The 25,315-nt window shown below is 33.4% G+C and overlaps 1 protein-coding gene across 4 annotated transcripts in view; it reads left to right on the plus strand.

Moving 5' to 3' along the window:
• CERKL (ceramide kinase like) overlaps positions 1 to 25,315 on the plus strand; it is a 183,663-nt gene that overhangs the window by 86,033 nt on the left and 72,315 nt on the right. For 3 of the 4 annotated variants that reach the window (XR_006355728.1, XM_043996723.1, XM_043996724.1), the window contains one exon: positions 23,686 to 23,817. The exons of the other annotated variant lie outside the window; for it this stretch is intronic. Coding sequence is in view for 2 of the 3 variants with exons in the window: in XM_043996723.1 (XP_043852658.1) it covers positions 23,686 to 23,817 (132 nt within the window). In the remaining variant the exon portion in view is untranslated. The remainder of the gene's footprint in view (positions 1 to 23,685; positions 23,818 to 25,315) is intronic. 4 annotated transcript variants of the gene reach the window in all.

Consider the following 25,315-nt stretch of genomic DNA (forward strand, 5'->3'; position numbering starts at 1 on the left):
TTTAAATGGAATTTCTCTTTCTTTCTCTTCCTGCTGGGTTTTGTTGGTTATATATAGAAATGCTCACGATATATGCAGATTTATTTTATATCCTGCAACTTTGTTAGTTAATGGTTTTCACTAGTTTATTGTTTCTTTTGCACTCCCTAAGTATACCTCCATATCACCTATGAAGAGTGATAGTATTGTTTCCTCTTTGCCTATTCTTACAGGGGCAGTTAAGTGGCACACTGGATAGAGCACTGGCCCTGAAGCTGGGAAGATCTGAGTTCAAATCTCACTTCAGACATTTACTAGCTGTATGACTGTGGGGAAGTCACTTAACCCCAATTGTCTTAAACATCTGAACCCATCTCTAGTCATCCTGATGTATATCTTGCCACTAGACCCAGATGGCTCTGGAGGAGAGAGTGAGGTTAGTGACCTTTCAGTGCAAGTCATGACACCATCATGATGTCATGGTCCTCTTTGAAAGACATACAAACAACAACAATAACAACAGCCTATTCTTTTTTTTCTTTTCTTTTTTGATGAGGCAATTGGGGTTAAGTGACTTGCCAAGGGTCACACAGCTAGTAAGTATTAAGTGTCTGGGACCAGATTTGAATTCTGGTCCTCCTGACTCCAGGGCCAGTGCTCTATCCATTGCGCCACCTAGCTGCCCCCACAACAGCCTTTAAATTCATTTTCTTTTCTTATTGCTATAGCTTGTGTTTTTAGCACAATATAGAATAATAATGGTGATAATGGAAATCCTTGCTTTGTAACTAGTTTATCCATATTATAGATAATGCTTGTTCTTGGTTTTAGATAGAGACTATCATTTTATGGAAAGGTCCCTTCACATGCTATCTAGTGTTTCTATAGGGAATGGTGTATTTTGTCAAAAGCTTTTTTTCTGTATCTATTGATATGAGTGTTGGTTTTTGTAATTGGTATTGCCAATTATACTTAGAGTTTTCCTAATTTTGAATCAGGCCTTAATTTCTTGGACTATATATATATGTATGTGTGTGTGTATATATATATATATATATATATACACACACACATATATATATACATATATATATATAATCACCTGATCATAGTATATAATCTTTGTTCTTTGACCCACTCATTCTTTAGGATTAGATTATTTTGTTTCCTATTAATTTTGATCTGTGCTTCCATGTCTCTTTATTGAATGTGATTTTTATTGAAATGTGTTCTGAAAAAGGCGCTTTTATATTTGTTTCTGCATTTTGTGAAGTTTTTATGCTGTACTACATGGTCAATTTTTGTGAAAGTGACATGTACAGCTGAGAAAATGGTATATTCCTTTCTATTCCCATTTAATTTTCACTAGAAGTCTATCTTATCTAAAATTGTATTTATCTCCTTAACTCCCTTTTAATTTGTTTTGTGGTTTGATTTTCTAGTTCTTAAGGGGACTACAATTTACCACTCTCAGAGAAATAATGAAAAACATAGTAGAAAGGTGTCTAATGGTATCAGGTAATTAGAAAAAAAATAATTCTCATGGGGAAAATTACCTGTCAGATAAATGGATAGACTACTTCTTTTTAATTTTTTTGTTCTAAACTGGAAAAAATAAAACAAGCATTTCCATAACAAAATAGAATAGAAAAAAGAGGATTGCACATGAATTGCAAATCTATTATTTGCAACTTGTTTTTCCTTTACATGATGAAAGAAGGAATAGAAAAGGATGCAGAAGACAAAATCGACATTTTTGATTACATAATTAAAAAAAATATTGTAAAACCAAATTCAGTAGTGCTAAAGCTAAAAGGGAAACAACCATGAATATTTTTAGAACATTTCTCTTATAACTATCTCCTATATATAAGGAACAGATTCACATCTCTAATAGTAAGCTCCATTCCTTAATTGATATGTGGTCTAATGATAACAATGCACAGTTTTTCAAAAGAAGAAACCAAGTTTTTCTATAATCATGTGGGAAAGTACTTCAAATGTCTACTGATTCGAGAAATCAAAGGAGTGTGGCATTTCTGCCTCACAAGCATCATATTGGTAAAGATGACACAAATAAAGGAAAATGACAAATGTTAGCAGAGCCAATGGAAAACAGGTACATTGATACTCTCTTGTTGAATCTGTGAGGGGGTATAATCATTCTGGAAAGCAACTTGGAATATCTATGAAACCTTACTGAACTGATCATGGCCTTTGACTCACTCATACCACTGTAGAAGAGCAAAACTAAAGAGTAAAAGGTCTTGTATATATTAAGATATCTATAGCATCTTTCTTATTGTAAAACAAACAAACCCCAAATACCCTGTAAACTAAGAGGATGCCCATCAATTAATTGGGCAATAGCTGAACAAATTGTGATATATAGATGTGATTGAATTCTTTTCAGTGTAAGAAATGAGGAAATAGACTATTTCAAAAAGAATGTAAAGACTTTATAAATTGATTCAGAGTAAATTGAACAGAACCATAACAACTGATTGATTCTACAACATCAGTATTATAAAAACAAACATTTTCAAAACTTCTGTAAAGTAGTGAAGAATGAAGTTAGTCAAACCAGGAAACAATTTGTATAATAACAGCAACATTATAAAGACAACTATAAAAGCTATAAGAACTATGATCTATGCAATGATCATCCATGATTTCAGAGGACCAATGATGAAGCATACTGTTTACTTCTTGATGGGGTAGTAATAGATTCATATGCAGTTTAAGAGAAATACTTTTGAGTACCATCCCTGTGGGGTTTTTTTCTGATTATGCATGCTTCTTGCAGGGAATTTCATTTATCTATCTATCTATCTATCTATCTATCTATCTATCTATCTATCTATCTGTTTGTTTGTTTTTTCAGGGCAGTGGGGGTTAAGTGACTTGCCCAGGGTCATCCAGGTAGTAAGTGTCTGAGGCTGGATTTGAATTCAGGTCCTCCTGAATCCAGGGCCAGTGCTTTATCCACTGCGTTACCTAGCTGCCCCCTCTTCCAGGGAATTTATCCCTCTCCACATGCTTATTGCAGGGACTTTATTTCCTCCAACCCTCACATGAGATAAAGGCATAGGAGAGAAAAAAATAGATTTCTCTTAATTAAAAAAGAAAATTTTAATGAAAAAAATGAATTCTTCCTTGAATCTATCCTTTCTTAATCTCCCTTCCCATCTCTCTGTTTCATGCTGGTGCCCTGATAAATTGAATGAATTGCCATATCAAATTATTTTTGTGTTTTTATGTTTGTCTCTGTGTGTCCTACCCTCCTTTTCCTAGTTCAGATGAAAGTGATTGTTAAATGATATATGCTCTTTTCCTCATTTTTCTATACTAGTACTTGTGTAGCCTGATTATGGGAAATAATGAATTCCCCCGTTTTCCTTCTCTTTTATACATTAGTGTATCCTTTTTCATCCCTTTACTTAATCTGAGATTATAAAGACATAATAGATAAACTTCTTGGGCCAGACTCTCTATTACCTGATTCTGTTATCCCTGGTAACATTAGGGTTCAGAAGGGAAACATATCATCTTGCTCCATCCACTTCTTAGAATGTAAGCAATGCATCTTTTGAGAACTCTTTCCTATTTATTTACCTTTTAATATTTTCCTTAACTCATGTTTGTATTTGAAAGTTTCTACTCAGTTTTTTTTTCCATAAGGAATGAATCGAAGCCCTTTATTTCATGAAATGTTCATTTTTTTCTCTCTGTAGTATTATACTTAATTTTTCTAAGTAAGATATTTTTGGTTGTAGTACTATATTTTTTGCCTTTTGCAATATCATATTCCCTGGATACTAATTTTAACCTGAAAGTTCTGAATTTTGGCTATGATGTTCTTGGAAGTTTTCATTTTAAGGTTCTTTCAGGGAGTGTAGGTAGATTCTTTCTATTTTCATAGTAACCAAATATCAAATAGGTCTGGCTGTTTTCCTTCAAGACTCCTTAACAATATTCATGTGTTGTGTTTTTTTTTCTCTTGGTTTTCAGGTAGTATAATGATTCTTAAATCATCTATCTGTGATTTGATTTCTTTGTTTTTTTTAATATGAAATGATTTACATTTTTATCTTTTCTCCCTCTGTACTAGTCTTTTGAGTCATTAACTTCTGTTTGGTCCATTTTAATTTTTAGAAAATCTTTTAACTGGGTAAGATTTTGTATCTCTTGGGCTAAGTCATTAATTATTTTTCCAGCTTTCTCTGAGATAGAGCTCATTTCTTTTCCAATGATTTCTTTTGCATTATAATTTCATTTATAAATTTAATTTTAAATGTTTTTAAGAATCTCTTGATTTCTTATATAAATTCTAATTGATCTTGTTGCCAAGATATGCTTATTTTTGAGGCTTTGCTTATAGATGTTTTTGAGCCATTCTTTGAGCATTTTTGTCATCTTAATAGCTCTTTATGCTTCTATGGGGGTGGAGTGGAACTTGTTCTTACACCTATACTTCCTGGGTTGAGACTTTGAGTCACATTTCTGGTGGAATTCTAGTAGCTTTGTATAAGCTTGACTTGTCTTTTCTGGTCTTCTGCTCATGGGGTCAGAGCGGTACCATGGAGGTCCTGTTCTGCTCTGAGATCCCCTCTTCTAGTCTAGAAAAAAATACTTCCTTGACCCTCTTCTCCCTCTTTCTCTTCCAGTTAGAGTAGCTGAAATACAGTATTAATTCTACTACTGTTTTAAAGAACTAATTTTATAGCAAAAATACATGAAGTATGACTATAGACCCATAATATATCAGAATAGTAATTCATTTATTATCGTAAAATCTGTATATATTTCATGGTTTGATTATCTGTTTTATCACAATAAAATTTGAATTGATGAAATACCCTTCATTTACAAAATAATTGAGTAAAGGTCTCTTTATTTACATTTTCAAACTTGAAATCTCTTACACATGAATGTATTTATTTGTTGTAAAAATAAAAGCAGAAGAATTTAAGAAGGAATAACTATTTGTTATAGACAAGTAAAATAAATCAAGGGAATAAGCATTGGCTAAGTGGAAACAAAATTATGGCTTTTTAAAGGTGATATGATGATTTATTTAGAAGACCATAGTCAATCAAAATTAATTGAAAAATTGTTAAATTGAGCAAATTGCAGGATATTAAAAAATCTACAGAAATGATTAGCATTCTAATATATTACCAAGAAAACCTGGCAGGAAGATAGAGAAATTCTATCTAAGATAACTATAGAAGGTATAAATTATTTGGGCCTACCAAAATAGACTCAACAAGTATGTGAATACATCTACAAATTACATAAATATAAATCTACATATGATGATGATGACAATGATGCTTTATTCCCTAAATATTATACATTACTCATTAGAAATGTTAATTTTCTTGGCTATATTGCACTATTAAAATAAAATGATATTATTACCTAAATTAAGGTAAGTTATTCAGTACTGTACCAATCAAACCACCATAGGATTATTTTAGGGAGCTAGAAAGAAAAAAAAAATTCATATGAAGGAACCAAAGGTCAAGGATTTCAAGGGAAGCAATAAAAAGCAGGGAGGACAAGGGACAAGGGGCCTAGCAGAACTAGATATCAAACTGTACTACAAAGCAGTGATCATCAAAAGCGTTTGATCCTTATTGAGAATAGAGAGGTTGGACATTTGAACAAATTGGGTATATAACAAATAGAAGGAAAAGAACATAAGAGTTTAGTTTTGGGTTTATTCAATGGCATTTCACATTGATTACCAAGATAAATGCCAAAGAAATAAATCACCTGTAGATAATGATATCATTATCAAATCAGAGAAGTACTTCAGATATATAGAGGAAGAGTTTGTGACCAAGCAATAGATAGCAAGGATCACAAAAGACAAAATGGACAATTTTGATTGCATGCAATTAAAAAGTTTTTGCACAAACAAGACTAATGCAGTTAAAATTTGAAAGGAAATAATGAACTAGAAGAATTTTTTTTACAGTAAGTTTCTATGAGAAAGGTTTCATTTCCAAGATAAAACTTTCAAATGTATGAGACTTAGGGCCTTTTACTGATAGGTAAATGGGCAAAGAATATAAAACAGAAGCTGTTCACAGGAAGAAATCCGATGTATTAACAATAATTAATTAATCATAATAATGATTAGAGAAATGCAAATTAAGGCAACTTTGAGGCTTAACTTATTCCTATTAAGATTAGTAAAGATTATGAAAGAAGAAAATGCCAAATGTTGGAGGGACAACAGGCACACTAATATACTGGTTGGTAGAATAGTTAATTGGTCGAGTAATTTTGGAAAAAAAATTTGGATTTGTGTCCAAAAAGCCAATAAGGTGTACATTCCTATTGATCCAGCAATACTGTTATGAGACATACACACCTGAGACATCAAATAAAAATGAAGCAGTCCTATATTTCTCTTTGTAGTAAGAACTAGAAACTGATATAAAATCACCCAGTTGGGGAATTGCTAAAAATGTGCTATATGAGTTAATGGAATATTATTGTGCTATAAGAAATGATGAAATGGAGTTTAAGTATTAATTGGGAAGAATTTATATAGAGTGAAATGAGCAGAATTAGGAGAATAATTTATACAACAGCATTATAGAGAAAAACAACTTGAAAATTCTTTTGAACTCTGATCACTGCAATGATAAATTAGACATTCTAGAGGTCTCAAAATGAAATATACTATGCCCCTCTTGCTAGAGACGTAATGTAGTAAAAATGAAAGATATCTCTTTTGCTTGTATAGAGTATTTGTTTTGAGGATTTTCCTTTCTTTCTTGAACTGTTCATTTGAGGAGGGGTGGAGAAAGTAGGAGAGAAAAAATGCTTGTTAGTCAGAAAACATAATAAAATTAAAATTTAAAAATAAACAGAATGCACACAGCAAAGAAAAAAATAATATGTATGTAAGAATGCACCTAGAAGATGCCATTTAGACCTGTAAAATATCTGTTTTAGCAACTGGAAGATAAAAGGAATGAGAAATTAAGAAGAGAAATTTGTGTGCTTTAATTGTAGTTGCATGTATATGTGTATGTATATGTTGTGTGTGTATGTGAAAATGACTATAGAGTGAAGAAATAAAGAAAATGATATTTTTTTCTGGTTTTAGACTTAAGGTAGTCTAAGTGAATTTTTTTTTTCAAAAATATGCTATCATGACTTTAACAAGATGCTAGTCTGGTTAACACTGATGGAACATTTCTATTATTTCCATTTCTTTGCTGAGACTAGGCATTAATTTATAGCCAGTCATCCTTTCAACTAAGGCTGATTCCTTTCAGGACCTGTTAATGCTCTTTATAATTGAGTTGAGTGACATAAGGAAAGGTTTTTCCCTTGGGGGGATTCCCACTATTTTAGCCCTAGGGACAATTTTCCTTAATTGATTAATTTTAATTATATGTTAAGGAATTTAGTTGGTATTTTATAATAGCAAATTGTAATCTAGGCATCAGTCATTCACAGATGATCCTGAGAATAGGACTTCAGGGCTTCCTCTCTGTTCACCCTGTTCAAATTATTTTTGCCAAGTACAGAATCATTGTTACTTTCTAAGATGTTAAGATTCACACCTATTGAGGCAAGTCAAGAATACTCTAGGTATGCTTCTAAAACTTCAAAATTTATGTTATATTTGTATGCAACACCATATTAAATGTTTTAAAGTCAGACTCAATACTGAAGTTCATTATATAAATAATCTCATATTCCTGGTAATTATGTTCATAATACATACTACATGCCTTTAAGGAAATTTTTTTACATTGGTACAGAAGTAATAATGGCTGAATTTTCAATTCTGAATGATGGCTAAGAGGACATTTAAAATCATTTGATACTTAGAAGTAATATTATAGAGTAAACATTGAATTTGCCCAATTCATGCAACTCTTGACTAAAGAAAGAATTTTGAGCAATTATATTAGGAGAAATAGAAAGAAGATGTAGAGAAAGGGAGGAAAGGATGGAAAGGGAAATGAGAGCGATGCCAGAGAGTCATGAGAAAAAAGTCAACAGTTTGAAAAGCCAAATGGAAAAGGAGATTAAAAAACTGTCTGATGAAAATAACTGCCTAAGAATTAGGATTGAACAAATGGAAGCTAGTGACTTTATGAGAAACCAAGACACAGTAAAGCAAATCCAATTGAATGAAAAGAGGGCAATGTGAAATATCTCCTTGGAAAAACAGCTGACCTAGAAAATAAATATAGGAGAGATAATTTGAAAATCATTGGACTACCTGAAAACCATGACCAAAACAAAAGCTTAAACACCATCCTCCAAGAGATTGTGAGGGAAAATCGCCCTGATATTCTAGAAGCAGAAGCTAAAATGGAAATTGAAAGAATCCACTGATCACCTCCTGAAAGAGATCCCAAAAGGACAACCTCCAGGAATATTATAGCCAAATTCCAGAACTCCCAGGTGAAGGAGAAAATACTGCAAGCAGCTAGAAAAAAGGAATTCAAATACTATGGAGCTCCAATAAGGATAAAGCAAGATCTAGCAGCCTCTACATTAAAGGACCAAAGGGCATGGAATATGATATTCCAGAGGGCAAAGGAACTGGGACTTCAGCTAAAATCATGTACCCAGCAAAACTGAGTATAGTTTTTCAGAAGCAAAAATGAAATTTCAATGAGAAAGAGGTCTTTCAAGCATTTGTGATGAAAAGACCTAAACTGAATAGAAAATTTGACTTTCAAATACAAGACCCTGGAGAAGCATAAAAAGGTAAACAGGAAAAAGACTTCATGAGGTATATTAAAAGATCAAACTGTTAACATTCCTATACTTTGAAATCATAAGAACTATCTCAGTTCACAGAAGACAGGGCTAAACTGAATATGAAGGGATTATATCTGTGAAGCATTTATGTTTTGTTCTTTGTAGGGCAGACTGGGTGGGGTATCTTATATCTGGGGCTGGATTTGGGCTTGGGGCCTCCTGTGTCCAGGGCTGGTGCTTTGTCCACTGTGCCACCTAACTAATCCATGATGACATCATTAAAATAGGGTTGAGGTGTAGGAGGAATAAACTGGGGGAGGGAGAAGGGGAGAGAGTCTGGGGAGAGGTAGTTCACATGAAGGAAACAAGAAAAAAGCTTATGGAGGAGAGTAGAAGAGGGGGAAGGAGTTGGGGAGTGAGTGAACCTTAAAATCATCAGAATTGGCTGAAAGAAGGACTGATATACATACTCAAGTAGGTATAGTAATATATTTTTGCCCTGGGGGGGGGAAGGGGAGGCGGAAAGAGGGGAAGGAGGAAAGGGCAGATTGGGAGAGAGAGCAGTAAAAAGCAAAACACTTTCAAGGAAGATGAAGATGTTCTGCATTACTGCACCAGTATGACATATTGAATTGCTTGATCTCATAGGGAGGGTTGAGGAGGGAGGGAGGAAGAACAATTTAGAACAAAGAATTAGCTCAGGGACTCTGATCTCATTGGAGTGGGCTCATAGAGGGGATAGCTTTCATACCCAATTGGGAGGAGCAATCTATTTAACCCTGCAGGAAAATAGGAGGGGAAGAAGATAAGGAAGGAAGGGTGAAAAAAGGGAGTGCAGAGTGAGGGAGAGGATAGTCAGAAGCAAAACACTTCTGAGGAGGAATGGGTAAAAAGAAGAGAGAGTAAATGTTATAGGAAGGGAGTGGGATGGAGGGAAATAGTTATGATGATTGATTATAATGGCAAAACATATGGTACCTACTTTGCTGGGCTTTTATGAAGAAAATTCTCTGTCAAGGTTAAGGTACTATATACAGGTTATGAGGAACAGGATACTATCAGAAAAACCTGGAAAGACCTACTTGAACTGAAGCAGAGTGAAATGTACTGGATACAAAGTAACAGCAATCGTGGGGGATGATCTGCTGGGAAGCATATGGTTATTTTCAGCAAGGCAATGATCCAATATAACCCTGAAAGACTTATGAAGATTGCAGCCCATCTGCAGAGAAAGAACTGATAGTATCTGAAAACAGATGGAAACACATTTTAAATTTTCTTTTCTTTTCCTCTTTGACAATTCCTTAATCTGAAGTTTTGGGTTTTTTGACTGTTTTCTCTCACAACTAGCTAATATGGGAATTTTTCCATTACTACTCATGTAAAAAAAAGAATAAGTAAATTATGATTTATATTTTTAAAAATGTTACAAACTATCTCTACATGTAACTGGAAAATAATAAAATACTTGTATGGAAAAGAAAAAAAACACCTCAGTGGGGCAAGAGTATCCACAAGGAAATGGTGAACAACAGTGTTAAATGCTACAAAGTGGTCAAGAATTAGAATTGAGAGAGTTTCAGTTGTAGTGCTTGTGGAAGACTGATCAGAAGGGTTTTTTGAAAAGTGAGTGAGAGGTTAAAAAAAGCTTTTTTTCTAGTTTTTTTACCTGTGTAAAGGAGAAGAGATACAGTTATAACTTAAAGGGATTATAGGGTCAAGTGAATTCTTTTAAAGGATAGATTAGATTGGAGAATGCATGTAGGCAGCAGGGAAGGAACTGATGGACAAGAAGATATGAAAACATAGGAAAAGACAGGTGATGATTAAAGAGATGGAGCAAACTACTATATGAGTCAGGAGGTAATGCAACAAAGAACAAAAGGGAAGATGGGATAGGCAAGGAAAAAGGATCATCTCATCCTCTGAGAGTGGAGTATTGATGATGAGGTAGAGAGAGTTGGAGTTGAAGCTGGGCAGTAGAAGAAGCTTGAGAAAGAGAACTTCAGTTTTTTCAGTGAAGAATGTGGCAAGGTCATCTGCTGAGAGGAAGAGGGTAAGAAATGGTATTGGTTGTTTGAAGAGAGAAAAGGTTTGAAATGGCTGCTGTGAGAAATAAGAATAAGGAATAAGATAGGGAGTCAATCAAGGAAAAATAAAAGTACTGTTGTGTAACAGTGAGGGCCCAGTTTAGAATGGATATCATAAAATTGTATGAAGCCAGGCCATATAATTGTGACTGTAGCAAGGGTATTTGAGAAGTTATCAACCTGAAATTTGAAGCCCTTGAATATAAGGGAAGGGTGTGAAGTAGAGAGCAAGACTGTGAATTACTAATTACTGAAATCTCTGAGAAAGAAGAAAGAATGAGGAGGAGGCCAGTAGATAATAGCCTTGAGGATCTGGATAGGCTGATAGAGCTAATAGGATGAGCCTCCAAGGAGTGATGGTCATAGGGGGAGAGGCTCCAAGTGAGGAATACTAAACATGTCTAAATCATCTTCCTGGCTCAAGTTGGGAAGGGCCAGAGGAGAATGAAAGAAGATACATTAAGTTCTTAAGAGGACAGATAGGTATGTACTATCTTCTAGGGAAACCAAGTCTCCGTGATCGCAAGGTGAAGAGGTCCATTATGAACAGAAGATTGTTACCAAGAGAACATGGGGTCACAAAAGAAGGAGAGAGTAGAATGTTTTTACCTGGGGGCCCACAACTCTGAATCACAGTAAAATGAAGTTCTAGGAATCTCTTTCTTCCCCAGTAGCAGATGTGATGTTGTTTTGATTCTTCCATTAGTAAGCGGTGGGGAGGAGTGGTCGTGGTGGCGGGGAAGACCAGAAACAGGAGAGGGGATTGTTATGGTACCATACTCTAGTAGCAGGAGACAGATAGCAAGATGCCCGAGTTAGATAGGCCATGGTCTTGGTTATGGGCTGAAGGAGCAAAAAGGTAAAGAATCTCAAGGGAAATAATGTAAGATAGTAAAGGAAGTAGACCTCTCATTATCAGGTTTCAAACTATACTGCAAAGCAATAATCATCAAAAAATGATTGGGTACTGGTTAAAAAATAGAAGTAAATCAGCCAAATTGGTTTAGATATAAAAAGCATAATATGTTAGCAAACTAACCTATTAATTTAGTGTTTGATAAGCCTAAAGACCTCAGCTCTGGGCTAAGGCCTCAGTTTCCTTAACTAATAATGTAGGTTTTGGACTAGATAATTTGATCTCCAAGGTCCTAATGATTCTGTATCTTGTGGCTTGAAATTAAACTAGTCACTTTACTCTTGGGTACCTAATGAGTCATTTGAGCTTAAAGAATTTCTGGTCATGGGAATTTTTAAACTTCTTAATTGCACATTTATTCCTAAAACATTTATTCAACTGGTCTTGAATATTTGGTCTATTTCACAAGAATGTCATTAATTTTTCTAATAAGGAATGTTACATTCTCCATTAGGAAACATGTTTTAGGTCTAGAAATGTATTGTTACAGAACTAAGAGATGTCACTTTTTTCTCTTTTAAAAACCACAACTTACAACTTGTATGTGAGACAGGAAACAATGGTTTGCTATTTGACCAAATCAGGGCCTTTAAGTTTTTTCCATTTTAAACATTTGAATAAAATTTTTATTACTTTATAATTTGTCATAATCTACACATGATTGTCATCATTGTTACAGTTGTTCTTTTTAAAAAATGATTCAGTTATATTTCAGATATACAAAGGAAGCTCCCTATTTAGGTATCGTGTGGGGAATTCTTTAGTTTAATGAAAAATAATTTTTAAAACTAGCAAGAATCATGTTTCTGCATTATAATTGGAGTTTGAATTTTTAATTGTGTTTAATGTGAGGTACACTTTACATAGACATTTTACATCAAAGATAATACATGTTATTTGGATATCAAACTATGACAAAAATAAATCATTGTTGAATTTTAAATGAATTATTGAAATAAATTCAGGTAACTTGTTATTTAAATACAAGCCATGGAATGAGATACTCTTAGCAACGTGCTGCCATCCTTCAGTGTGCAACTTAGCAATTTTGTTATGAAGTAAGTTTGTGTGTTTACATTCTCAGGATAAATATCAATTATGGAATTTTTTTGCATTTAAAAATAATATTTATTTGATAGAATTATTAAATCAACAAGTGTACATTCACTGTAACCTGCTGTAGTATGAAAAACCTGGATTTTTACTATAATTTGATTCTAATATACACTATCTTCCCACATTGAGATTGGTTGTGAATGTGTCTAACCCTTGCTGTGAACTTGTTACCTTTAGTTTTAAATGTTAACTGGGCATTGTTTACTATTAGTGGCTATGGTATAGCTGTCATCAATGCAAATAAACTTTTATTTCCCATAATTAGGCTTTTGTACTTGCAAAAACTGTTGCTGGATGTTTTTAAGTTCTTTGTAAAATACTTGCAAATATTTGGGATTGTGACATGGCTCGAAGCTCTTAACTTTTGCAAACATGAACCTATTTCAGTAAAACTCTATGACAAAAACAGCACAGATGTGAAGTCTGAGAGTGGCGTCTCTGCTGCCCCACCAGCCTTTGTTTTGAGAACACCCTGATTAACCCCCACCCTTCATGGTTCATTGATTCACTCATAGATCAAGTTTAAACTAGTACATATTAGCACATTTGTTTCTAACAGAGGAACAGTTGGTCATTCTGTTGTATACTGCTCCTTCATTTCAGACTGGGGTGCTAAGGAGGCTATACTCGGAATATGAAATGAGAGGCTACCACAGGATTGAAAAAACTATTTTGTTGACTTATATCTGCTGTCGACTCATATCTGTTGTATTAGTATTGAATTTCACATTCTAGCAGTACTAGAAACGTTGTATACAGGAGGACTAATGATAGTTACTACCTTTAGTTTAAGTTATTGATTTCTTCCTTATGCAGCTTCTAATTTAAAATAATTTAGAAGATAGAGAAAATCAAGGTTGTAATTGCCTGATATAATATCAAATTCTCTAAGGTGGGAAACATTAAAAACATATTGTTCCATAGAATTAGCTTTCTTCTATGTTTATTTTGTCTCCATAATAAAATCAATGTAATGCATTTCTTTTATATAGATATTTATGTTGTCAGTAAAGAATAGACTATAACAGGAGACACATGACTCTTTTCATAGTTAACTTCCTTTGTTTTAGATGAAAACAAATGACTCACCTTGAGTTCTTTTGGTTCTAGAGAACAAAAGGCCGGTGATTGCTACATAGGATATAAATTTAGAAAAGTTCTAAAAGATTTTTAATATCATTCAGTTGCTACTTTTATCTTGTATTAAGAATGGAGATGGGATGAGGGAGTTATTCCCCATAAGCAAAAACTAAGTGGTGGTAATAAAAAAGTTACCTACTTTTCATGCTAACCACTTCTTTCAAAGTTGTTGTGTGACTCAAATAAAAACAATCAAGATAAAACCTTTAATCTTATTTTAGGAGCAATTTTGTTTTAAAAACAAATGCTTGGCTTTTTTTTTGCTTGCTTTTACATATGAAAAAGTTAAAATTTGATCCCATCTTATGTTGCTGTCATTTGTAAAATAACTTTAAAGTGATTCTTCTATATTTTATTTTTTATATTATTTATGTAAAAATTCTAAAAAGATGTTTTTATAGTTTTTTTAGGTTTACTGAATATCATATTATGTATTGATATTTAAGCATAACTTTTTCTTTTAAAAGTTATTGATACATTTTAATTGGACAAAACACATATTTCTCAACAGATACAAAGCACTCCTTGAACACGCACATTCCTGCATGCACGCATGCATGCACATACTCACAAGAGTATTTTCACTAAAAAAAAAGTCATCTGTTGTTGAGAGACATGTCTTTAACTTTGATAGTACTGTATTAGCATTATATCTGAACCGTTTTTTTCTTCCCATTGTTGACTTTTTTACATTGTCTTAATGGCTATGTATATTGTTGTTTTGGTGCCATTTTCTTACATACTTAGTTCTAGAGAACAAAAGGCCAATGATTTCTACAAAGGATATAAATTTAGAAAAGTTCTTATTCTTAAGAATCTTTTAGTTTTTCAATTCTGCATTTGTTACTCCATATGGTACAGTAATATTGCATTACATTACAATGCTATACTATGTTCAGCCGTTCTCCAATTATTGGTCACATTTTTTGAATTTAGCTTTCAATTGTCACTAAAAATGCTGCTATAAACATTTTTTTGGGATGGATTTTTTTTCCTATTAGTAACTTCCTTGAGGTATAGCCTAAGGTTGTTGAGTCCTTGACTGAGTAAAAAGATATGGACAATTTAGTAACTCTTAGAAAATCCTATATGATTATTCCAAAATAGTTGAATCAATTCACAATTCTACCAGCACTGACTTACTGAGCCTACCTTGCAACATCACTTCTGACAATATGTTTTTCCATCTTTTAGCATGTTGGATAGCTTGATGATTGTGAAGTGTTATTTACTACTGTTTGATTTGTCATTTCTGTAATTATTTTTCATTGTGAACATTTTTCTGGTAGTTATTGATAGATAGTTCATAATTCTTTTGAAAACTGTTGATTGCCTTTGATTTCTTGTCTATTAGGTAATGAGTGTCAATCTTATATGTATTCAATGAATATTCCTACAGATTTTTAGATGTTTTTTATAACAGTTGTAAGTTTTGCGGGGGGGGGGAGGCATCTATATATCCCTAATCATTTAAAAATACATTTTGTTGATGCCTTTGTCATTATAACAGCCATTTCCCACTCAACCCCCAGAATAAACCCTCCCTTGTGATAAAGTAAACAATTATGGAAAAAAAAGTTTGATAGGAACCTTGTTTGACAATATTTTGAAGATTCTATCCTTATATCTACTACTTCTCTGTTGTGAGGGAGACATAGGCTTCATTATCGATATTTCATGGCTTTATTTGTTTTTTCTGTTATTTGAAGTTCAGATTCCTTTTAGTGAACTTTGCATTTCTGTTGTGCTAGTCATTGTATATATTGTTTTTTAGGTTCTTCCTAAATTTTCTCTGCATCAGCTTCATATATATTTACCCTATTTCTCAGAATTTCCTTTGTCATTTCTTACTGTAAAATATTATTCCATTCTACTTATATACCATATATTTTTTCAGCTTTATGATATAATTTGGTATAGGGGACTCACAGTGAGTAAATTCTCTTTATTATTGTAAATAAATGTACCCCAACTCTGCAATTTATAGATGAGAGGCTTGCCTTGGAGCACTGAAAGAAAAAGCAACTTTCCCAGAATAACACTCTATATGTAAGTGTATATATGACCTTCAAGAAGGATACATTTTTGTGTCTCACTATGTAATATAATGTATACGTGTAAATAATGCAAATTTATCTCCCTTTTAAAGTCAACACAGTATCTGTGCTTTGTTTTTACAAATATAAATCTGACCATTTCCTTGTTACTCCCCTTACTCTTTCTGATCCTAAACTCTGAGTTTTACTTCATCTCTTTGGCATATTTAGCGCCCCCCCCCTTATGCCCAGCTTTAATGAGAGTGTGTTAATTCATCCTTCCTTTTCTGTGATTTATCTATTCTTCTATTTCAATGACATTAAATTTCCTGTTCCAACAATTATTTTTTTCTTCTCTCTGTCTTATCCCTTACCACTTATAGGATTCTCTAGACTTGATTTCCAGGAAAGCTAATTATCAATGGAGAAAACTGTTTTCAATGGGAAGTGTTCTGTAATCCTAGTTTATGGGGTCCAGTTCTATTTTTGTCTTTCCTGTCATTGATTATCACTTTTGAAATAACACCCCCTTGTTTCACCCTATTCCACTCCAAACTGGGAGACATTCCTCCATATCATTCCAACTCTATAGTATTGATTTACTAGTGGAAATAACACCAATCTTCTGACATTTGAAATATTAATTCAATTATCCTATTGTCCTCCTGACTTTTCCCATTATACCTTTTACTTATATTTGTTAACCCATTGATGCTTTTTGCCTTCTTACTTTTAGTATGTGAAAGTATATACAAACAGACATACACACACTTACAACACACATAAACATATGTACACACATGTATGTATATGTGTATGCATACTACATATATGTATATATGAATAGCAATCAGAAATACTCCCCAAACCTGTTCAAGACCTTGCCTCATCCTACCCATATGAAGTCAAAGATTTCAATTCTTAGTCTTTTATTGATCTCTGGAAAACTGTTTAGATATTTAGTAAGGTTGTAAGCTAAATACCCTGATGGTTATTTTTGAAGAAGTAATCCAAATTCTGTTTCACTGACTACATACATACATACATACATACATACACACATATGTGTGTGTGTGTGTGCATATATATGCTTAGTTTAGGAAGACATCTTTTTAAAAATGGAGCTCAGTCTTATTTATTCTTCAGGATATCAGATTCCACTTTTTCTTTTTTTTTTCCCTCTATAGCCCAGGAATAGCCCTGTTCTTTTCTCATTGTTTCTGTTAAATTTGAAGATTTCATTTATGTCACTTGATATAGTAATACAGAAATGTAACTCCTATGTTTCTAGATGAGTTAAACTTCATGTGTTTCTGTTGCTATTCTGTGAATCCTCTTATTCTGTATTTTGCTGTCTGGTTCATTTTTTTCTGGGTAATTTTTCTAGATTAGTATGGTGGTCAAATTTGTCTTTTTCATAGTATTTTCTGAAAGATCTCTAATCACTGGACTGTCTACATCCTATGTGCAAGTTTAGTTTGCTTGTTTTTATTGAGTTCTCATATATTCTTTAAATCTTATTGTTTTAAAATCTTTATTCTCTTGTTTTATGTTTGTGTATTTTTTTCATTTCAATTCTATCATCTTTTTTTGGATACTCTACATACATGGGAAGTTTTCTTTATTTTGTTTCTACTTAATTTCTACTTAAATTGCTGATTTACCCCCCTCCAGAGCCCTCATTTCTCTCCTTATTTCTTTGCTATTCTGGTAATTCTTTGTTTTGTTTTTTTAATTACTAATGAGTTTCTTATAGTTGTTCCATTGTCATTTGAGGGGGAATTGAAGAATTTGTTTTTCTATCTTTACCTTCTTTAGGAGATTTTTTTCAATTTCCTTTGTTGCAAAATGTTTATTCACCGAGATGGGTGTTTTCTTTAAATTAATGCTCATGTCTCCTCTGTCAGATTTTCTCTATCTCAATCACTCTGCAAAATTTTCTATGGTATCCTTGTTGAAAATGTTCTTTCTGCTAATTTTTTCCCATCAGAAAGCCCAGGGCTATTTTGTCCTTTTCTCTGGCTTTGCTGCTTATTCTGAAACATGACTGGTGCAAAAATAGACCAGCAAAGTCTATGCAAAAGTCTATCTTTTAGGGTGATAAGGATATTAGTGTAGGAAAACTCTGAGCAGACATGTTAGTAGAACCAACTTTCCACTTTTTCACAGTACTATTCTTCTGGGTTCTAAAATCCTCTCTGTATTGGGACCTTTTCTAATCCTAGAGTGATTAGTTATGAAAGGGTTATGCAAGATCCCTTTTTCTTCCCAAGATACTATAGAACTCTTGAGCTTGGAGGAGTTAAACCTGGGGTTTATTCCTAGTGATGTAAAGTCTATCAATCTGTATTTGGCCTCTGTTTTCAATATTTCCAGGCAATATTTTGTGATGTTGTGAAATAAAATCAGTATTCAACCTTCTTTGTTTCATCATTCATTTCTGGGAGACCAATGATTTTTTGATTATCTTTCTAACCCTTGTCTTCTGGGTTGTTTTTTAATGTACATAGTTTTCTTTCAATTTTGTTTTCTTTTGATTTTCTAATATATCTTTTTTTTTTTTTTTTTAGTGAGGCAATTGGGGTTAAGTGACTTGCCCAGGGTCACACAGCTAGTAAGTGTTAAGTGTCTGAGGCCGGATTTGAACTCAGGTACTCCTGAATCCAGGGCCCGTGCTCTATCCACTGCGCCACCTAGCTGCCCCTTTCTAATATATCTTATTGAATGTTTACATTTTTCTCCATTTTTTCAACGTTTCCTGTTTTTTGTTTGTTTCATAGGCTTTGCTTAAACTCGATGATTGTCATTTTAAATTATCATTTTAAAATTTTCAGTAAGAGCTCTAATTTCATGCTTTATCTTTTCCTTCCAATTTTTTTTCATTTTCTAATCAATCTTTTAAGTTTTTAAGATATTCCACCCTCTTTTGGGAAGTTTATATTTTAGAAGTAATCTTCTAATTAATCAAAATTTGATTAAAAGTAATCAAATTTTCTTGGCTTTCTCTTATGTATTAGTTTCCAGGTCTTATCATTTATCTCTCTCCAGTATATCTCATGTCTGTCCCCTCTGTTCCACCCACATAGACATCAACTTTGTTCAGGTCCTCATCACCATTCACCTGGACTATTTTAGTATCCTGTTTTATCTTCTTACATACCTATTGCACTTCTTTCCACTACAATTTTCTTGTACATTACTACCCTCCTTGAAGTCTGAATACAGTTATCCTCTAACTCTGTATCTTTTCAGTAGCTGGCTAACATGCCTGTAATGTGCTTTCTTATCAAACCCAAACTGTTGGAATCCCTGGGTTCTTTTAAGAGGTAGCTCAAGCACAACCTGCAAATGAAGTCGTTCTTAGTCTCTCTGCTTGGTATTTATTTTGTATATTTTATGTATTTACTTATATATGTTCTTGTATTCATCCCCATTAGAATGTAAGCCTCTTGAGGGTGGACATTGTTTCATGTCTTTCTTTTATCCCCAGAGCTTAGAATTAGTGCTTAGGGGCAGCTAGGTGGCACAGTGGATAGAGCACCGGTCCTGGATTCAGGAGGACCTGAGTTCAAATCCGGCCTCAGTCACTTAACATTTACTAGCTGTGTGACCCCGGGCAAGTCACTTAACCCCAATTGCCTTACCAAAAAAAAAAAAAAAAAAAGAATTAGTGCTTAGCACATATTAGGAACTTTTTGTTGCTTGATCATTCATTCCTTCATTCTCTCTACTAGATTTTCTATGGGTATTTCCTTCTTTTGCCCTTATTTTAATTTTTGTGGTTCTTTTACTTGGTGCATTTTTAGTTGTTTCAGGTAATAATGAGGATCTGAGGATCTGGAATTATGTACAACCTCTTACTTAACCATTTGCTGAATGTCCTGGATAACCTCAAATAAATTAAGAAAAGTCTTCAAGTATTGTAATTTTTAGGCTTCATATGCAAATATTTGCTTGAAAAACTGGATTCATTTCTTTAAATTTCATGAGCTGTAGGGTACATACTAATTTTTTTTATAGACAAATAAATTAAATGGTAACTAACCCATGATTTCACCCCCCCACTCCTTCCTTGGTGTATATATATATATATGTATATGTGTATACATATATATGTATATACATGTATATGTGTGTGTATATATGTATACATGTGTGTGCGTGTGTGTGTATATATATATATATATATATATATATATATATATATATATATATATATATATATATATATATATATATATATATATACACACACACACGCACACACACACCAGAATTTGGTGGTATCAATAAATCATTTGTGTTTTGGGGAAATACTTGTTTGAAAGAATGTTAAATTCATTTTGGGGGAATTTGCTACATTTGTGATTCTACAAATTTTGCCTTATACAAAAAACTCTTTATATGCTCAAGATTATCAACTAATTTCTAATTAATGTATAGCAATTCTATACCCATTATTTCTACATTAAAAGGAACTTTTTGAAGAATAAAATAGGAAATGGAAAATCTCATAAAATCATTTTTTAAATTTATGTTTAAGAAATATATAGGAAGACCTTGACTTAGCAGGAAACATGGAGAATGGAGAGTTTGGGGTAATTTAATTTTGTGGTTAAGTAAAACTTTTTAAAAGTCTTATGTCTTTCTAGAACCAATAAATTATTTTTTTCTGGCTTATTAAGTTTAGTACAGTGAATATAATTTAATTATCCTGGAACTATTGAATTTAGGTTTCAAGGCAATCATAGTCTAAATAAAAACGATCACTCTACATAATTATAGATTTAGAATGTAAGAGGGATTAAACTAAATTCATACTGATGCTATCATATACATATTTTTCTATCTTTAGCTTAGAATGATTTGCATGTTTTTCCTGCCAAATGGACGGGGGGGGGGGGATTATTTTCTGCCATTTCTGATTAGAGTTTTGCTGTGCCACATTGTTGTGCTCTGTAATCAGTATAATTGAAGGAATTTTTAAGAATAAATTTTCCATATTGGATTTTAATAAGACTGAGATATAAAACCTTTATAACTCAGAATTTCTCCAGTACAACTGAATATTTTTAGTGTGTGCCATTTGTTGCCTAAAATTGGCAGGTCCTTTTGCTTTTCCAAAGCTCAATGTTCTCATTTTCAAAACAAGGGTGACAAAATTTATAAGATCTGTCTTGCAGTGGAAGGAAAAAAAGAAATCAATTAGATATCTGCAGTGAGATGCTACTCCTTTCTCCCTTATCACCATAAACATGTGCCTCTCCCTGAAGGAATAAGAAAAATATTTCCTTAGGAGGAAAGTTCCTGAAATTTGAAACAAATCTTTATAGATTTGGAAATCAAAGTGAAAGGAATCAAAGAACATCTAGATTTTTAACTGGGATAATTTTTGAAACTCAGGGATTTTCAAAGATGAATACTCCACACATCATATTCGGGTTTTTTTTTTGTTTACTTTATACTTCTTTTGTTTCTTAGCTCTCTGATGTTTTTATCCCAGATGACTTGCTTTTAAAAAAAGTGTTACCATCATGAGCTTTTCTGCGGAGAGGTCCAATATAAATCTAATAAATTGAATCATTAAAAATCAATGCCTCATGGTTTCTTTATATGTAACTTCAGCAATAGGATTTAGACCCATAAGGGATTGTAGGGACTATCTAGTCCAACTCCTTCATTTTACAGTGAAGGAACTGAGGTCAAGAGAGGTTAAGTGACTTGCCCATAGTCACACAGGTACTGTAAATAGCAGGACCATCCACAACGACCATCTGCTGCTTGCCTGTCACTCCACTTAGAATCCCTGTGATTCTGAGCTGTAGACCGGCCCAGATGGAAGCTTGCAGCCCTAGCGGCCAATGCATACTCCCTCATGCCCACTGTCCAGCCAGTCCCTCCTATGTCCTTATATGCCACTTCCACTCTCATTCTGTCATTTCCATTCTATTATCAACAAACTTGCCTTCATATTAGATTTGTGACCTTCTTTGCCAGTTACTCTGTACCTATTTTATCTGTCTGTCTATATCTCTATTTCTGTTTCTCGTTTGTCTCTGTCTCAGTCTCTTCTTTGTCTCTCTGTCTCTCTCTTCCCTGCTCTTCTCTCTCTCCTTCCCCATCATCTATCTATATAATCCACCCTCAGACCCCAGTAAGACATAAACTCCTTGAGGGCAGGGCTTATTTAGTGCCTAGCTCATCATAGATGCTTAAAAATGGCTGTTGAATTAATTTGAGTAGCAGAGCTAGAATATGAACTCAGGCCCTCTGTCTTCAAATCTGTTTTTCTTCCCATTATGCTATGCAGTTTTTAATATATAGTTTGTAAATAAAACTTAAATTATTTATGTTTTTATTCTCATTGTAAGTATTTTTGAGAATTACATGAATGTCTTCTATTGTCATTTAAAAAATGGATTTTTAAAAAGTAAAGCATTAGCTTTAATCATGTGTCTTTTTAGGTGCTTTATATTTTTATACCTTTATTTATAGGGGTCCTTTATTAAAAGATCATTCTTAATGACTGGTCCAATTAATTTGTGCCTAAGGATAATTTTTTATGAATTGGTTTAATATCTAAAAATATGAGTGCTTTTATATATTTCAAGAACTTTTAGCTTGAAAATAATTTCACCACTCTCACCTATTCATTTGGATCTCTCTCTGAAACTGAAGGGAATCTATACTGTTGGAAAATTTCACATCAGAGAAAGAAAATGAGGATGAGGCTGAGCAGACTCTAGGGCTGTTCAAAATCTGTTCAGAATAGATCTTATTTCCAGACATACAGTATACAATTGAAATACAGGCTTCTTATGCAGTGGTGTTACAACAGAAATAGTTTCTGACTTTCTGTAGCTTGCCTTTTCCTCCTGACCCTGACTAACAACAGAAAATTTGCTTTGCACCTGCTCCAGCTGTGCCCTAAGTGATAAGCATCTTGCAGACCCAGAAAATTGCAGTATCAAATCTCAGCACCAACTGTGAGGTAGCACTATCATCAAATCCCTGCTGAGAGGCGTTTCCTATTTAATTCCCAACAGAATATTTCTTTCTTCCTCAGCCTCTTTTTTTTTTTTTCAGGTTTGAGCTGTGACCTAAAACCTTTCTCTTCGTTACTAACATGTATTTCTATAGGTGCTTTTGCACTGACTCATCCTTACTTGTTTTATTTAACCCTGAACTCATTAGTAGGTCAGTGCTTTAGCAGCCCCGGGGTTGTTGAGGTATCCGATTCAGATAATGAACATATTTATTTAGGGAGAGGAAATGGATAACTACATATGTTATGGTTCACTGCTTTTCTCCAGAAACTAAAGTTGAGAGAACATTTAATGTGCTATATATGACTAAGGAAAATATATAAAACTTGCTTTATATTTACAAAAGCTCCTTTTATTCACATTTTCCTTAATGAACTGAATACCATGGTCCTGCTTTCTTATAAACTAAAGGTTTCTTCTGTTAATCAGGCTGGCTAACACCCTTTTAATTACTAATTACAAGTAAATCTGTTGACATAACAACTGAGTCTAGAAAGATAATGAACAGTTTTTAACCTGCTTACAACTTTCTAGATAACATCTTGAGTAGTTTTTGAAAAGTTAAAAACTAAAATGTTTAGGCATGATATTTAAAATGTACAATTTTTTTTCAGAATTTCCACACCGGCCCAAGTCCTTAAAAGTACTTATTAACCCACAAAGTCACAAAAAAGAAGCTACCCATGTCTATTATGAACATGTCGAACCTCTTTTGAAGCTTGCAGATATAAAGACTGATGTAACAAGTAAGTGATTTTAAGAATTTGATTTATCCCTTAAAAGAAATCTAATAAACAACCAAGGTGACCTAAATTTGTTCATGATCCTTATTAGAATAGAATTCTGGAAGCTGGGCCTTTTAAGATAATGTATTTTAAGTAAATCATAATTTTATTTATTTATTTGTAAAATATTTTAAGATGTCCTATGAGGATACTTTTTAAAGAAAGAGTTGATATCCTTCCTACTCCTAAAATGCATTATTGTTGAAGTGAGGTATATCTTTAGAAAGGTGGGTGGCTTGGTTATATGTGAGTTAGTTTTGAAGTTTGACAACCTAGTTGATTAAATAGAACACATATGTATGCTGGCCTTCCATGGAATGCTTCTCTTCCATTGTTTTTGCTCTGATTCTGACCCCTACTGGTTAGGTCAAAAGTGAGTATTTAATTGCTGGTTTTCAAGCAGTGGAACAGAACACAACTCCACTGCAAGACAGATCTTACAAATTTTGTCACCCTTGTTTTGAAAACGAGAACATTGAACTTTGGAAAAGCAAAAGGACTTGCCAGAGACAGCTAGTAAGGGCGGGAATTCAGATTCCCACCAGACCTGCTGTTTCCATGGCCATTTGTAACTCCATTTCATTTTGCTGCTCTTGCCTTGTCACAGCATATGCATAACCACGCATTCAGTGATATGAGCATTAATACTTGGACCTAGGCATGTTAATTCCTCTTCCAGGAAAAAAAAGATCATGGTTAAAAGAAAGATATACTACTGATAAAAATAGTACTAATTAAGAAAGTATATGGGTGGCTAGGTGGCATAGTGGATAGAGTGCTGGGCCTGGAGTCAAGAAGACTCATCTTCTTGTGTTCAAATCTGGCTTTAGATATTTACTGGCTGTGTGTTGCTGGGCAAGTCGTTTTACCCTGTTTGCTGCTAATTTCTCATCTGTAAAATGAGCTGAAAAAGGAAATAGCAAACTACTCCAGTGTCTTTGCCAAGAAAACCCCAAATGGGGTCGTAAAGAGTCAGACACAACTGAAAAATGACTGAATAACAACAACAGATTACATAATCGTATTTTCTTAAGATTCTATATATAGCAACATATGCCTAGGTACCGTGGAGACACACACATATGCTCACATATCTGTATATGTTTCTCTTTCTGTACAATACACATGTATATTTTATATAAAGATACATATTTGCTTATATACACACACGTGTGTGTGTATATATTTGTATATGCCACTATCTACGTATATATTTATGCATGTATGTATATTAGGCATAAGGATCAGATGTGATTTTTCACTGTTACTAGGAACTTCATTGAGGGAGCTCCCTCTACCAGTGCAACTCAGCACCACCTCTGCAACTTATGTTTTAGAGAAGTGCCTAGGGCCCTGGGAAGTTAAGTGAAATTAAGAAGCACATATTTAAATATATTCCCCTTTTGTCATTTTAAATATTTTGTTCCCTTCAAAGGTGATGACACCCTTCATTCCATTT

This window comes from Dromiciops gliroides, chromosome 3 (assembly GCF_019393635.1).
Source record: "Dromiciops gliroides isolate mDroGli1 chromosome 3, mDroGli1.pri, whole genome shotgun sequence".
NCBI classification, from domain to species: Eukaryota; Metazoa; Chordata; class Mammalia; order Microbiotheria; family Microbiotheriidae; genus Dromiciops; species Dromiciops gliroides.